At 40.9% G+C, this 15,413-nt stretch overlaps 1 protein-coding gene across 2 annotated transcripts in view; it reads right to left on the minus strand.

Annotated features, from left to right (window-relative positions):
• Positions 1-14,249, minus strand: part of LEKR1 (leucine, glutamate and lysine rich 1) — a 64,078-nt gene extending 49,829 nt beyond the window's left edge. Inside the window, exons 1-2 of one of the 2 annotated variants that reach the window (XM_044434696.1) lie at positions 13,008-14,249; positions 9,848-10,062 (exon numbers count right to left, since the gene is read on the minus strand). In XM_044434696.1, coding sequence (XP_044290631.1) covers positions 9,848-10,062 — 215 coding nt within the window. In that variant the 5' untranslated portion in view covers positions 13,008-14,249. Of the gene's footprint in view, positions 1-9,847; positions 10,463-13,007 lie in introns of those variants that run through there. The other variant, XM_044434697.1, reaches the window with a different exon arrangement.
• Between the last annotated feature and the right edge of the window lie 1,164 nt (positions 14,250-15,413).

Here is a 15,413-nt window from a genome sequence, read left to right on the forward strand (position 1 = left end):
ACTTTGGCTATTGGGCATTACAGAAAAGCAATAAAACCTATGATAAAGGAAGTTAATATGAATTATTTTGTAATCAAAAATATGTGTAATCAGGCATACACGGCAGTGTCTCATAGATACAGCGGCACAGAGATACTGTCCACTTACATGGTGCTCCTGGTCTGTCAGTTGGGTACTGGAAATTCAGAGTTGCATTATACTTACTACTGTCTTAGCAATAATTCATAACTTTACAGTCCTCTACCACAGCCTTTCAGCCCAACCTCTCAGCATTGTGAATTTGTACATTACGTGTTCCGCCCCCTCCTGGACTTCAGCTTGTGCCAGTTATTGATTAGTCAAGAATATAATAAAATTATAAAGAACATCATTTTATTTTCCAGACTTATAGCAAACCAATGACAATGAAAATATCTGCTGTGCCTGCAAATAAGTATCCAGGCTGGAACATATGATCTGCTGTGGCAGCTCAGTGTCAGAAAAAGCTTAACAAAACATGACTTTAAAACCAGCGTTAAAGGTAGAACTGTCAGCACAAACAGATAAGGTGCAAACAGATAAGCTCTCTTCAGTCAAGCTTCCCTCATGAGACTACAGTCATGTGAGGAGCATAGTGTAGGCTGTAGCGATTCAGCTCCAACATGTGGAAGGTTGGAGCCATGGCTGGATAGATGGAACAGCGCAGCAACCCTGACCTCTGCTTCACATTAAGGAAAGGCTACTCCTGGTCTTACAGAGGGATAAAGGTGATTTAAAAGTGTTTCATGGTAGCTATTTTAAGACATTCAAAACAGGATAAAAAATGCGCATAGGGCATTTACTCCAATCTATCAAATTTATTAAGTGTGAGGGCTCTCTTCAGACCAGGGCAAAGGTTGATGCACTGCAGATTTCAATTTATTACTACCAAAACTCTACATACTTATCACTCATCCTGTCCTAATGCACAGGGGAAAGAGAGACATTAGGAAGAAGGATAGTAATTTCTTTAAAAGTAATAAAGAAGGTGCAAATTTAGTTTCCACTCCTGATTAATTTTGCCCTGCATACCATATTATTGTAATAAATCTCCACACAAAAATACTCAGAGCATTTTTTCATACTTAAACATGCCAAAGTTACCAATAAATGATTCCCAGGCATTTAAAAAGTGGGTTATAAATCTTGTTCAATAACATGACAAATATGTAGACGCAAAAGGTTGCAAGAGATCTCCATCCCTAAGAGAAGGGCTCCTGTTCATGGCTCACATGGTATGGAATAAGAGCTTGGTAGTGCTGCCCACACATATAATGACTGGAAAGGGAAACAAGACTTGAAACTGGGGAAGAGATAAAGGACATTTTTATTCTCCCCTCTAGTTCTCTCCTGTTGTACGGAGTTATATAACTGTCAACAACAATTGAGCGTATGTTATAACTATGTAGTGAGAGGAGGAGCATGCAGTTGGTGGATATTTGTGCTCACAGATGTCTTCTCTGTGCATGTTGGGACATGACCAAAGAGTTGTGCAACCTAGAGGCTGAGTCCAGGGCACAGCCCTGTCCCCCCCATTTGTCATGTGAAGCCCCTTCACATAATAAACATATGAAGTAGTTAACATCTGATTCCTGGTTCCTCGAGGCCAGCTTTTCCTAATCTGATGACCTCTAGATGTGTCAGAATATAAATCCCATCATTCCCAGCCAGCAAGGCCTCGGCAAGAGGGTGGCTGCTTTCGACCCTTCTTTCCTTTTCCCCTGTATGCTCCATTTCCAGTGCTCTGTATTCATGCAAGAAAACCGAAAAGAGAGCCTCCTGTATCTGTGTAGGTTCTGCATGTGAGCCAGGATGCCCAGGAACCCACTGTGGGTATTTTTTTTTTAGTAGAATGATGACATTTACATGAAACAAGCCACATTTTGGAAAAATTAAATCTTGATCGTGTCTCCTTGTCCTCATTACAGCCATCAAAACAAAACTATCTGTTTGTCATACAAATCAGTCCACCTTCTCTCTGACTAGCTTACCTTGTAGACTTGTTGTAAGAATACAATGGGAGTGTTCAGACCAATGGGCATTACTCTCAGCTTTTGGCAGAAGGCTAAGATCATGCCCTACTCAACATAAGGCATGATCTTCTGCATTCAGAAATGCATAACTAAGCACCCTTACTCCCAACTAAGAAGAGTAAAGGCTACATTCCCAATATATATATCAGGTGGAAAGTTCTCCCTAGAACAAGCTTTTGGTGTACATGACTAAGCTCAGCACTAAGGCTTTTTCTCTGTGTTTTATGCATTCCTTTATTTTTCAAGGAAGATGCTTGCATATGAAATAACAATCTGGGACACCTTCTGCAGGATCTCGTGGATAAGCCCTTAAGCATTGCTATAAACAGAACTGGATGCCCTTCTACCTGACACTCTAATCAAACATACCTAAACTATTTTTTTAAAAAATACATATACCTTACCTTTATACAAAGTTGGATAAAATACAGTATGAAAGAATGGGGTTACAGCAGAATATGAAAACCAGTAATTTCTCTGGCCCAAAAAATCCTCCAAGCAAATCAGCTGCTAAGAGCTTCTGAAATTTGTAATACTTAAAGTAACAAAATTTACAGCTGCAGTTCTTGAACTGCACCCTTATAAAATAACATTCATCTGTATTTTCCTACAATGAAGATCAGCAATTCAACCTCAAAACTCTAAATTTCAGTCTTTTTCTCTTTTGTATGAGTGGACAGTAGCACAAACAACTAAACAACTGTATTACAATTTTTTTAAAGGATTTTTCAGCCCTGGGTGATAAATACCCCCAGGAAACAACCAGAAGAGAGCAGTCAGCTCTTCCAGGTTAGCTGGAACTCACATATAACTATTCGTGGAGATAGGCTAAAGAAATGAATGCAGTCATTTATTTCTACTCCAGAATTCCTGAAATTTACTGTGGTGAACCACCTTCCCTCCCATAAGCATGTTGAAGAGGTGACAGAGGAGAAACAAACAAACATACAGTCTGTATGGCAGTGGCAACTCTCAGGGCTTATTTGCATGTCCAACAGCCAGTGTGGTATAGTGGGTTGACAGTGACAGACTAGGAAATACACACAAGCCCAATGGTATTTGCAAAAAAAAATCTGAATGTACTATAGAGACAGAGGCCATGTTTGTAGCTAAGTGTTTGGGCTAAGCACTCATCCTTCGCCTCTCTTCTCCTTCCATTGTACATAAGCTTCAATAGGAAACTCTGACTTATATGACGCTGGAATTCCCTGTTATGCCCTGAACCAGACACCTTTAGCTGGTTACTAATGTCGATTAGTAAACCAGGAAATTAAGCCAGCACCACATTTTTGTTAGGCAATTTCAAACAGAAGTTCTCAATATGAATGAACAAAGAACTTAAGACAAGCTATGCTATAGCTGACACACGATGGCAGGTGTATTTGGTCCTCCTTTCTGTTCAAAGCTTGAAAATGATTATTTATAACAAACCTTGAACAATTATTCAAATCAGGCCAGTCAGTAAGCAGAATATAGTTGGTAAGCAACATGTTGCCCATGAGCTTGAGATCATGAGTCTGCAAAGTGCCCTGCTGATAACTATGACTTTAAAAAATAAATAACTTGCAGCTGGGAGCACCTCAAAGGGGCTATCATCCATCTTTATTTCCCTGAAAATCCCTGGAAACCATGTGGAATCAAGAGATATTTTTAGCAAGTAAGGATGGAGTGTGGCTGGAAGCCAGCATTCACTTATGCGGGCTCCTGACAAGTATCTCACAAAAGAAAGGGGCAGCTCCAATTGCTTCTGCTTTTTTTCTTTTTTTCTTCTTTTCCCCCTTTTTAATTTTTTTACAGAACATAAATACATACAATTGAAATGCAAATACATATCCTTCAAAATATATCAATAATATTAACATCTAAAACCCAACTAATAAATAAAAATAACAATAAACACCATGCACCTGCTCCCCAGACCAGTTAATACCTCCACTTCACTTCATGTATTGTAACAATTAACAGTACATGATGTACCCAATTGCTTCTGCTGAAAAGAGTGGAGGGTTGGTGATGGCAGGAGTGAAGCCATGGGGACAGATGGAATAACCCAGTGGAGTTGGGGGAAGAAATAGGGAGACTACAGGGTGATCCAAAATGGGGAAGAGAGAGGGAGAAATGAGGGGCTGGAGTGAATGGATTATATGTGCTGGCAGTGTGGGATGACAGCTCAAGTGAATTAAGCTAAATCCTAGTACAAATGGCAAGAATTTGCCAGTGACTGATGGCAAGTGTTCCATTAAAAATGGTAGAGAGCATATATATATACACACACACATACTCACACAAAATCCCTGATAAAAGTAGGAGGTATGTGTCTCTGCCTACCTTCATTCTCAGGGATAATTACATGCTTTTATGAAGAATAAATGTATACAAATCTTTGAAAACATGAAAATCTTGGTAAGCTGCAGAAAGGATTAATCAAAACGAGCAAGGGGCTACAGAAACTCCCCGTGAGGAAAACTCAGTGAGAGGGTAAGTGACTCACTAGCAAAGAAGATGCTTTGCAGGCAAAAGTTCCTAGATTCAATCCCCAGCACTCTAGATAGAGCTAATAAAATTTCTGATTGGTACTTTGCTGCTAGGGAATACCTGGCTAGATGGACCCCTAGTGTAAGGCAGCTTCCCATATGCCTCTGAAGGGTTATAATGTTTAGGGAGCTTTAGCTTAGCAAAATAATAATAATAATAATAATAATAATAATAATAATAATAATAATAATAAGCAGCAGCAGCAGCAGCAGCAGCAGCAGCAGCAGCAGTAGCAGCAGCAGCAGCAGCAGCAGCAGCCTGGAAAAGAGTGAAATGACAGTGATATATAAAATTATGCATAGTACAGATAAAGTGGATAGGGAAAAGTTTTTCTTCTTCTCATAATGCTAGAATCCAAGGTCATCCAGTGAAGCTGAATGATGGGAGATTCAAGAGAGATGAAAGGCCACCAACTTGTATGGTTTTAAAAGGGGAAGAGACAAATTCAGGGAGGATAAGGCTATCACTAGCTACTCATCATGACTGCTATAGATTACCTCCAGTGTAGGCAGTATGCCTATGTACAGTAGCAGCTTGGGAATGCTGCAAGTGGGAGAGTGCATTTGTGCTAAAGTTCTGCTTATGGCATCTAGTTGGCCACCTACCAGCTGGGCTTTGGTCTGACCTAGCACAGCTCTTCCTATTTTCTTAAGTCATGAAACTATTACCAGGGGGTGGGCAGTCTGACCAGTGCACACGGCATCCAGAGATCCACCATGCTTTAAGGAATAAACAAGCACGGACTATAATTGAATTTGCTCAGAATGTACTTCCCTCTGTCTGCATTTTCCCTCATCAAAATGCAAACTAGAGAAAGAAAAATCTTTGTCACTTTAGTAATGTGCAGCATTATGAAACCATGAAAATCATACTAAGCTCCATGGATAATTAAATCAGGGCACTAAGAGAAAAAACAACTAGGAACATGGTGATCTCTTCTGCACTTGTACATTTCACATGAACTGCAAAGCTAACACCTTGCTATCACGGCCAGCATACAGCTACCTGCTGAACACAGGAGAAATTAGCACAGAGCACCAGTAGCATTATGGCATCTTAACAACCTGTGCTGGCAACAAGAACAGTCTAGGAAAAAGACAGGACCAACGGGCATTTGACCAGGAAAAAACAGAAGCTTCCTCAAGGCAGTTAAAAGTGGAGGCAGTTAACAGCCTCCACTAAATCTTACACAGAGATCTGAGCAACTATCATAGTTTTCACTTCCAGATACAGACTAGTACTTGCAGTTGAGAAAAAATGGTTGGGTTGCTACTGCAAAGAAGTCTAAACAGACAGGATGGCATGTATAACATACTGAATGACTTTATGACAACCATCAGAAACTGCCATTTAAACTGAAAAAATATTTTTCTGTACCACACAATTTCTTCAAGAATAGCTTTTTAGAGATAATGAATGTTCAAAAAGAAGTTCATAAAAGTATGTGTAGATAATAAAATACACTATTTTACATAGAAGGAAGGGGTTTAGTGTTTAGTCAAGCAATTACTGTTTCAACTGGATTCTCATTTATTCACATCATGACAGATTTGAGTGACAGATGACAGAAGATGAAAAATGTGTAACAGAAATCCTACTGAAAACTGCAAACATAGAATCTCATATATATTTGGTTTCAATCTATGAAACCCTCTCTTCCGTATTCAAGTTGTGCCAGTTTATCTGTAGCTCCTGAGTTTGTCTAGTGATTTTTTCAAATCATATATGCTAAACCAGGCTTCTTATGGCAGCCATTTGCATTAACTTAGCAGCAGGTTTTACCTTATCACAGTGAAAATTGCTGAAAACGAATGTCATATTCTCACCTAGGATTGTCAGGGAAAAGTTTCCCACCTTTATGGTGAGCCAGACATGTTGATAAGCATACTGAGAGACACCTTGGTGCTTCAGGCAAAAGCTTACTTAGCTTTATACAAAGCTACACATTTCAAGAGGAAAGAAATGGCCAGTTTCCCATGTTTCTGGAACCAGTTGATATCCTAGTTTGGAATATAACTAGCTGGATGCACAAACAGCACTTTGGAAACACCATTGCTAGTTCATAAGTTTTTAAAAATTAACTTTTTGGCACTTCAGGAGGATACACATGTGTTTGCATTTTTTATTTATTTAATATTCTTTCCATTCTTTCGCAATTGTGCAAGAGCACAGATTTGCCTCTCTGATATGTACAGCCTTGCCTGCTCCACTTTCTTGCATGCTTCATCCAAGAAGGAGAGCTACAAGAAACTGATAAGACAAGGCTGCATATAGGCTCATCTGCCCACAGATGTGAAGGCCTGGGGGAGAGAGAGCAGTAGGAGAAAGGAAGAATGCAGTAGTGCAATCACAAGCACTACTTGGGTAAAAGGGGTTAGGGTAAAGGGGCGAGGGGAGTGGAGCAGGTGCACCAAAAGTGAGGGTTAGGGTAATCCTAATGTAATTCTCTTGCTTTAAATTGCTGAAGTGCCCTCCACATATTCAAGCTTGTCCAGAAAGGGGGTTATTAACTTCTCACTCCACCCCACTTATCATGACTCTTTTTCAGCAGTGACTCCTGTGGTTACTGCACTTCATTGGATGTGCACAAATCTCCCCACCCAAAACACAAAGCTGCTCAGATGGTTGGATGGGGAGAGGCATCCATGGGTTGGGTGGGTGCAATTCCTAATGACACAGGTGTCCCATTAACTTTATTCTTTTCAGCTATCCTCTAAAGTTGTTGTTATTGTTACTACATTTGGAATAAATGTAAAGGCTGAGAAGCAGAGGGGAAATTTGCACACATGCAATAATTACTCTGAAAAAGCTGTGAAAAGGTTCCCATTTCTGGAGTAGCTAGAGACTTGAGGGAGTGTTGAAAATGTAGGGGACACTGAAAAGTGTAAACTGAACACTTAAGTGAAAGGATTGCATTATCAAGTGGGAGTCATTGTCCCCCACCCTTTGGTGTTCTTGGCAAAGCAAAGTTGCATATATTGGACAGGCAGCAATGCTCTCTTATGCGGTTGTGAAAGAACAGGGAAAACGGTTTTGAACATATTTGGGTACTGTACTCTCAAAGCACAAAAAAGTGGCAAAGGAAACTGGTAGCGATTGTAGTGAGTTTCCACCATCCTTCAGCCCATTTCTGACACATCCCATCCCATATTTCCTTGGGATATGTGCAAGGAATAGGACTGGGGGGCGGGATGAACCAAGGCAAGCTGCCTATACAGCTGATCATCTGTTGGGAAAAACATGGGTTCACAAGTGAACAAAGAGCCGACAGTGGCTTTTCCTCCAGGGTGGCTAGAAGATAGTGTTACATGAGAATCTGCCCAAGGACTGATAACAAACAAATTGCAAAGAAGAAGCATGTCAGTGGAACAGCTATGTTGGTCTGTTGCGCAAAGCAACAGGACTTTTCACACCATAAAGAGTACCAGATTTTCAGTGCAACCCTACACATTTTTACTCAGAATTATGGTCCACTGAGTTTAATGAGAATTATTCCCAGGTAACTGGTATAGGATTGCAGTCTTATTGTGGCATCAGATTTCACAGAACATAAATATACCATGTTTTATTGTTGAATTAACTGATGGGTTGTTCAGCCCATAAACAACCAGAGCTTTGGGATCGCATGTCACATTCAACAGCTATAAACAGGCACTCAAGTTGCTTATTAAAAGCAGAAGCGGCTGGTGCCCTGCAGGCATTGAGCCCTCTTGTCCCTGACAACCCATGGGTTTTTAACACATGAGCTATCATTCAGTGCCAACTGGCAGAACAGCTAATAAGAGAACAACAAGAACTTTGAGAACTACTGCAAGCTCTACCCAATCAGAATGAAAGTATACATCAAACGTCATATGTTAATATAGCTGAATAATGCTGATGTTCTCACACAGGGGTCTCCTGGTGATCAGCAAGATGCCGTCCCCAAAGATACACACACATGCGCATACACCCCTACAGTGTTAGGCATCACTTGCACCAGGGACTTCTGTCCTTGTGATGTGAGGAAGAAAAGGCCACAGCTCACCTGTCTAGGAGTACATGGGCACTGAAGCCCATATATTCAAGAGAAGAAAAACAATAGCCTCTTACGTGTATACAAAGGATGTCCACAAATGTCTACCAAGCTCCCAGCCTCCCCACTGCTAACTGTTTTTTGATGTTCCCCTGTTTTTCTTGCCTTGGTTAGCTTACAACGGACTCCCTGACCTGCACAGGAACTCCAGAAAGTTCCCTCCAAACTTGGAAAATGGATATCAAGCTGGCAAATGTGGTTCAGCATAAGTAAAGGTAAAGTAACATATGTTGACACAAAACACTCAACTTCAAGTGTAAGTAGATAATGTCTGAGCTAGAGTTAAACGCCCAAGAAAGGAATCTTTGGATTGTTAACTCAGTACCCAATTGGTGTGAAAAAGACGGACTCCAAGTTAGGCATAATTAGGAAAAACCATGAAAATAAATCTGCCATTGTCATTCTGTCCTTAAGCAAATCTGCAACTGCCCTCACAATATTGTGTAAAGTTATAAATGCCACATCTGAAAAAGTATATTGTAGGAGTATATTGCAGTATATTGTATTCCATTGTATTGTGGAAAGAGTGCAAAAAGGGGCTGTATGTCTTGATAGCTACTTATATGCTCCATCCAGTATCAGAGGCAGTATGCCTCTTGTGGTCCAGCTGCTGGGAAACTTGGCAGGAAGGTGCTATTGCATTCATATTCTGCTTGTAGGATCCTGTGGTCAGCTGTCCACTGTGTGAAGAGAATGGTGGACCAGAGGGACCAATGGACTGATCTAGCATGGCTCTTCTTATGTTCCTATATTCTTAGGAGAGAATGCACTTTCCTGAACTGGCAGCTTATTTGCAAACTAGATTTACAGTGGTTTTCTAAGCAGCAAGTCTATGCCCATGACTTACAGCAAAGGATCCATGTTACACTTGAAAGGGCAAAGTCATAATCTCACTGTACTCTTCACAACAAGGTAAGCATCCATGTAGTTAGGAAAGCTCTTAAAAATTAAGTTTCACCTGGAATGACAGAAGACTTTCCATTCCATGCACCTCCACATTGATGTTAGAAACTGATGCAAACACTGGCATCTAAAGTACTGTTTAAACTATGGTTTAACGAACATGAAAGCAGCTGGAATCTACACTTGATGGAAACCCAGCCTGGTTAGAAAGTCAAAGCGTGCTTTCCTCTGAAAGACATTAATGTGTTAATTTGAAAAACAAGGATGAATAACATATTCCAACCTTTCTGTTTTTGATTCATTAGCTGCTGTGCACTGTTCAAACTCTCGACTTAGGAGCTGCAGCTTATCTTGAAGTGTTTTCTCTCGTTCCACACTTCCCTCATAAAACTTCAACTTCTCTTCCATTGCTTTTACTTTCTCTTCCAGAAGCTTAAACTCATGAAGGATCAAATAACTAACTCCACAATATTTGCAAACTGTCTCATCCCGGGACATCTAGAAGGAAAAATAAGCAATTAATGTTGCTAACAAAATGAACAAAGTGAAATAAATAACTGAACTAGAAAACAAGAAGTTGCTTTTTACCAAGTCAAACCATTGATCGGTCTAGCTCATTAATGTCTATTCAGCACCCTTGCTCTTCTTGAGTTCTAATTTATTTCTTGTGGGGGGAGTTAGTTTGTCTATGGCCGGCCACACTCACCATGTTAGCCCGTTTACGCATGGGCAAGCTCCCTTATAGCAGCCATGTTGTGCATCTACCCACAACTATCTCTCAAAATCACAAATCTGCCCACCAGTCCAAAACATTTTGGGTCCCCTGGTCTGCTCTGACAAGCAGGAGCCTTTTCCCGGTGCCTCAGACAGAATTTGTTTGTTTTACCAACCTTACCTAAAGATGAATGCAAAGCAGGTATTTGTTGTTGTTTAGTCACAAAGTCATGCCCAACCGGTCACAACCCCATGGACAAATTTCCTCCAGGCTCTCCTGTCCTCCACCTTCCCTCGTTGTGCACCCAACCTCACACCCACTGCCCCAGTGACTCCATCTAGCCACCTCATCCTCTGCTGTCCCCTTCTCCTTTTTCCATCAATCATTCCCAGCATCAGGTCTTCTCCAGTGAGTTGTTCCTTCTCATTAGGTGGCCAAAGTATTTGAATTTCATCTTCAGTATCTGGCCTTCTAAAAAGCAGTAAGAGTTGATCTCCTCTAAGACTGACTGGTTTGATCTCCTTGCAGTCCAAGGCACTCACAGAAGTCTTCTCCAGCACCACAATTCAAAGGCCTCAATTCTTCAGTGCTCAGCCTTCCTTATGGCCCAGCTTTCACAGCCATACATTGCAACTGGAAAAACCACAGCTTTGACTATACGAACTTTTGATGGCAAGGTGATATCTCTGCTTTTTAGTAGGCTGTCTAGATTTTCCATACCTTTCCTGCCAAGGAGCAAGGATCTTTTAATTTCTTGACTACAGTCCCCATCTGCAGTGATCTTGGAGCCCAGGAAAATAAAATCTGTCGCTACCTCCATTTCTTTCCCATCTATTTGCCAGGAAGTGAGAGGACTGGATGCCATGATCTTAGTTTTCTTGATGTTGAGTTTCAAGCCAACTTTTGCACTCTCCTCCTTCACCCGCGTCAAGAGGCTCTTTAGTTCCTCTTCACTTTCTGCCATGAGAGTGGTATCGTCTGCATATCTGAGGTTGTTGATATTTCTCCCGGCAATCTTAATTCCAACATCTAGCCCAGCCTTTTGCATGATGTGCTCTGCATATAAGTTAAATAGGCAGTGGGACAATGTACAGCCTTGCTGTACTCCTTTCCCAGTAGATATAGTGGCATCAAAGGAAAGTCAGGACAGGGGGGTCAGAAATAATATGCATTTTCTTCCTATATCACAAAGTTACAAAGAGAAGTTAAGGTCCAGAGTAAAAGCAGCATTTTTCCATTTGCAACTAGCAGAGCATCTGAAGAGAAAAATTGGTTTGGGGAAGATCTGTTTCCCCTTCCTGCTAGCTGTAGGAATTTGCAGCTGGGTGACAGCAGTCTAAAGAATGTCATACAGATGGAGCAGAAGCCATTTCTATAATGGAAAATGAGCCTTCTGAGCCTTCTGTCAGGATTTGCAGAATTCTAGTTTTCCATTCTGCCATCAGTTAGTTGCTACAATCAGCAGAGGTTGAGGGCAGAACAGCAAGAGCACAACAGGGGCAAATCTTTAACCTCTGGTTTAAAGCTACTGAAAAGTAGGCAAGGTCCTCCTTCCAGTTTTCACACCTGCTGCAGCACATAGAGATGCACGTACTTGCCATCTGCATTTCAAAAGTTATTTTACTTGAGATTCTCTGCTATCCTTTATTTAAATAACCCTGAGAGTTACGAGTTAAAAGTTACCAATGCTTAAAGAGTACTTCATACAAATTAATTTTTATAATCTCTTGCCTGACAAAACCATGCTTCTGGTCTACCACAACCATGAACAAGGTTGCATTCAGACAGAACATCATATGATACACTGTACTTAGCACATATGAGTCACACAGAAACCAAGAAATTTGACAGGTGTGAGATTATTAATCATTATACACAGGATGCACTTCAGCACATGGCCACATGCTTTAGCGAACTTGAGTTTCTTGCAAAAAGAGGTTATAGCTCCCCCCGCAATGCACACCTTTCTTAGAGTTCCGTTTTTGGTAGTTCTCTCGAACAAGCCACAACTGTTCTAATTACGCCTATAAGTACGCATATACAACAACAAAGATGCTGAAGCAACGTTAGCAACTGCCAATTTTATTCTGAAAACAAAGGACAGGAACTGCAAAACTGCCAACAGAACTTCTGTGTATGCATATAGATTCCCATCTCCACTCCTGCTCCCTTTATCAGCAATGGTCCCTGAAGTCCTCCTCCCATTCACCCAAAAATATTACTCTAGAGAACATACCTGTCTTCCAGTGAACCATCCAGAAAAAAATGACAGAGCACAAAGAGATATATTTCTAAAGTGAAATACTTCATACCCATGCACTAGATGCCTATACATCTAGTTTTTTCAGGCTCTAAGAACTGTGAAGATACTCATTCTAACTTTTGGGTTTGCAGGAACATTTGGAATGCTGAATGTCATGGGCATTCTCACAAATTCCCTGAAATTGATTTCTTAATTTTAAAATCTTAAGAAATAAAATAAAAAACAGAAGGAGCAGGAAACCCGGAGGTCACCAAGATAAGTGACTATAAACACAACTGTGCCCATGGAACCACACTGGACACTTGCTAAAGCTAGGCAGGCATCTGATCTGCCTGAATGGAAAGCCATCTGGAAATTTCATGTATGGAACTTTGAGTTGCATGATGGAAGAAGACAGGTTACAAGTGTCAAAGCAAACACTTGACTAAAGGTTTGATTTAAACAGCATGTTTGAAGGAAACATACCTGCCTCACTGGATGTGCAAATAGCCCCACAGATGAGACAGTTATCAGATGTGAAGTAAAAGCACAGACTGTGGAAACAGAAGGGGGGGTGAAAGTAAAAGGAAGGAGTGATGTGAGCTAAGGAGAAGCTTTCTACCAAACAATCCAAGTTGACTGAGTATGCCACAATAAAGTAATGTGTATTCTTGAGATTACCAAGATTACAGACACCATAGCACAATCTACAACCTGTACCTAGCCTAAACCATCATACTACAGGTTAAAGCATTTTAAGACACATTTACTCAGTTAATGTGTCACTCATATGAATTAGTTAATGTTAATAATGTTGAGCCAGATCCTACCATCAAAATAGATATAAAAAACTACAATAAACATAGCCTATTATGAAGGAAAAAATGCTGCCATTATGAATTATGTGATGATAACGAGTGATTGGGATTAGGAAGGAATAATAAAAATGACTTAGCTCAACCATCAAACCAAATGGAGACCACAGCCAGGAAATTAGAAGACTTGGAAGACACTAATGAAGGTACTAAAAAGACCATAAAGTATAAGGATGTTTCACTGGGGACTAAGGCCAAAATCATCGACACTATTGTATTCCTGTTCACTATGTATGGATGTGAAATCTGGATAGTGAAGAAAACCGTGAAACTAGTGTAGAGCTCTGTGAACATTGTGGCACAACAGAAAAATAAACAAGTAATTTCTAGATCAAATCAAGCCAGAACTTGCCCTGAAAGCAAAAATGACAAAACTGGGGTTATATTTTGGACACATCACAGGAAGGAAAGACTCACTGGGGAAGAGAATCATGCTAGGAAAAGTCAAAGGCTGAAGATGAAGACCTGGCAGACCAACAGACAGACAGACTCCATAAAAGGAGCCACAGCCTTGAGCTTCCTGGAGCTGAACAGAGTGGTGAAGGGCAGGACATTATGGAGGACACTTATGCATGGGGTCACCATAAGTTGGATATGACTTGGCAGGACAGAACAACAAAGGGACAGTGATGGGTCTCAGATGAGAAAGTTCTTGAGAAGAGAGGGAAGGGATATTCAAATGTAAGAAGAAAGGGAAAGAGAAGGGAGGAAAAGCCACAGTTTTCCAGTAAAATTTAGTTTTGAGACAATATAAAAGCAAATTAAGGGTTCCAGTGGCTTAAGGGCAGGGGTGTCCAAACTTTTTGCAAGAAGGGCCAGATTTGGTGAGGTGAAAATGTGTGGGGGCCAACCATTCAGTCTGACATTCTTTGAACCATTAACATTAAATGCAAATGAACTATTTTATGAAAGACTAAACAAATAACTTAACTGAACTAATGTGAAGGGTGATACTGAGATTGCGACTGCATTATATAGGCCAGGTCTGGCTCAAAAACAGTGGGTTTGATGCGCAAGATGTCATGCAGGTGAAAGTCACTTAGTCTCATCCTCACGCGGTTCTTGTTAATGTTCATAACCGAGAATGACTTTTCACACAAGTATATCAAACCAAACAAGCTCATTTTCTTAGCAAATGTTCGAATCTCTTGGAACCTGTCTTTATCCAGCTGGAGGTAAAACGTGACAAGAGGAAGCTGTTGGTGCCGACTGCGACACTCGGCGTCACACTGCAGCTCAGTGAGCTCCAGCTGCAGGTGGTCTGGAGCGTCATCAGGGTCCACAGAAAAAGGAGATGAAAAAAGCGTGATCTCCTTTTCAATAGCTGCAAAATCCCGAAAGCGCTGTTGAAATTCCTCAGCCAGAGATGAGATGTCTGCTTCATACCTCCTTATTTGCGCACACATATTGTTCTGTGGAAAACTGGTCATTATTTCCTGCAGCAATGGGAAATGTGTGGTATTGGGCTGCGTTTGTGACAGGTGCCTTTGGAAAAGTAACAGCTTGGTCCCAAAGGCTTAGATATGTGAATACAGTTGGCTTACCACTGCATTTTGCCCCTGAAGGCTCGTGTTCAGCACGTTCAGATGTCGTGTTATGTCAACTAAAAATCCAAAATCAACCAGCCAAACAGGATCAGATAGCTCTGGCATCAGTTGTCCCTTTTTTGCCAATTGTCCGATTTCCTCCCTAAGACAGTAGAAGCGCTGCAGTGCAGATCCCCGACTGAGCCATCTTACCTCATTGTGATACACAACATCTCCGTATTCAGCCTGGATGTTGAGTAGAAACTGTTGAAACTGGCGGTGGCACAGGGCTTTGGAGCGAATATAATTAATAGCCTTCATCACCGGTTTCATAACATGATCATATTTCAGATGTTTGACACAGAGAACTTGTTGGTGAGTAATACAGTGGAGTTTTATAGCTTTGCTTCCTTCTTCACTGACTTTGTTACAGACTAGGGTTGATAATCCACTTCGTTCGCCAGCCATGGCAGGTGTGCCATCCGTAAATC

The sequence above is a fragment of the Varanus komodoensis genome, unplaced genomic scaffold (genome assembly GCF_004798865.1).
Source record: "Varanus komodoensis strain SLA01 unplaced genomic scaffold, ASM479886v1 scaffold298, whole genome shotgun sequence".
In the NCBI taxonomy this organism is placed as follows: domain Eukaryota; kingdom Metazoa; phylum Chordata; class Lepidosauria; order Squamata; family Varanidae; genus Varanus; species Varanus komodoensis.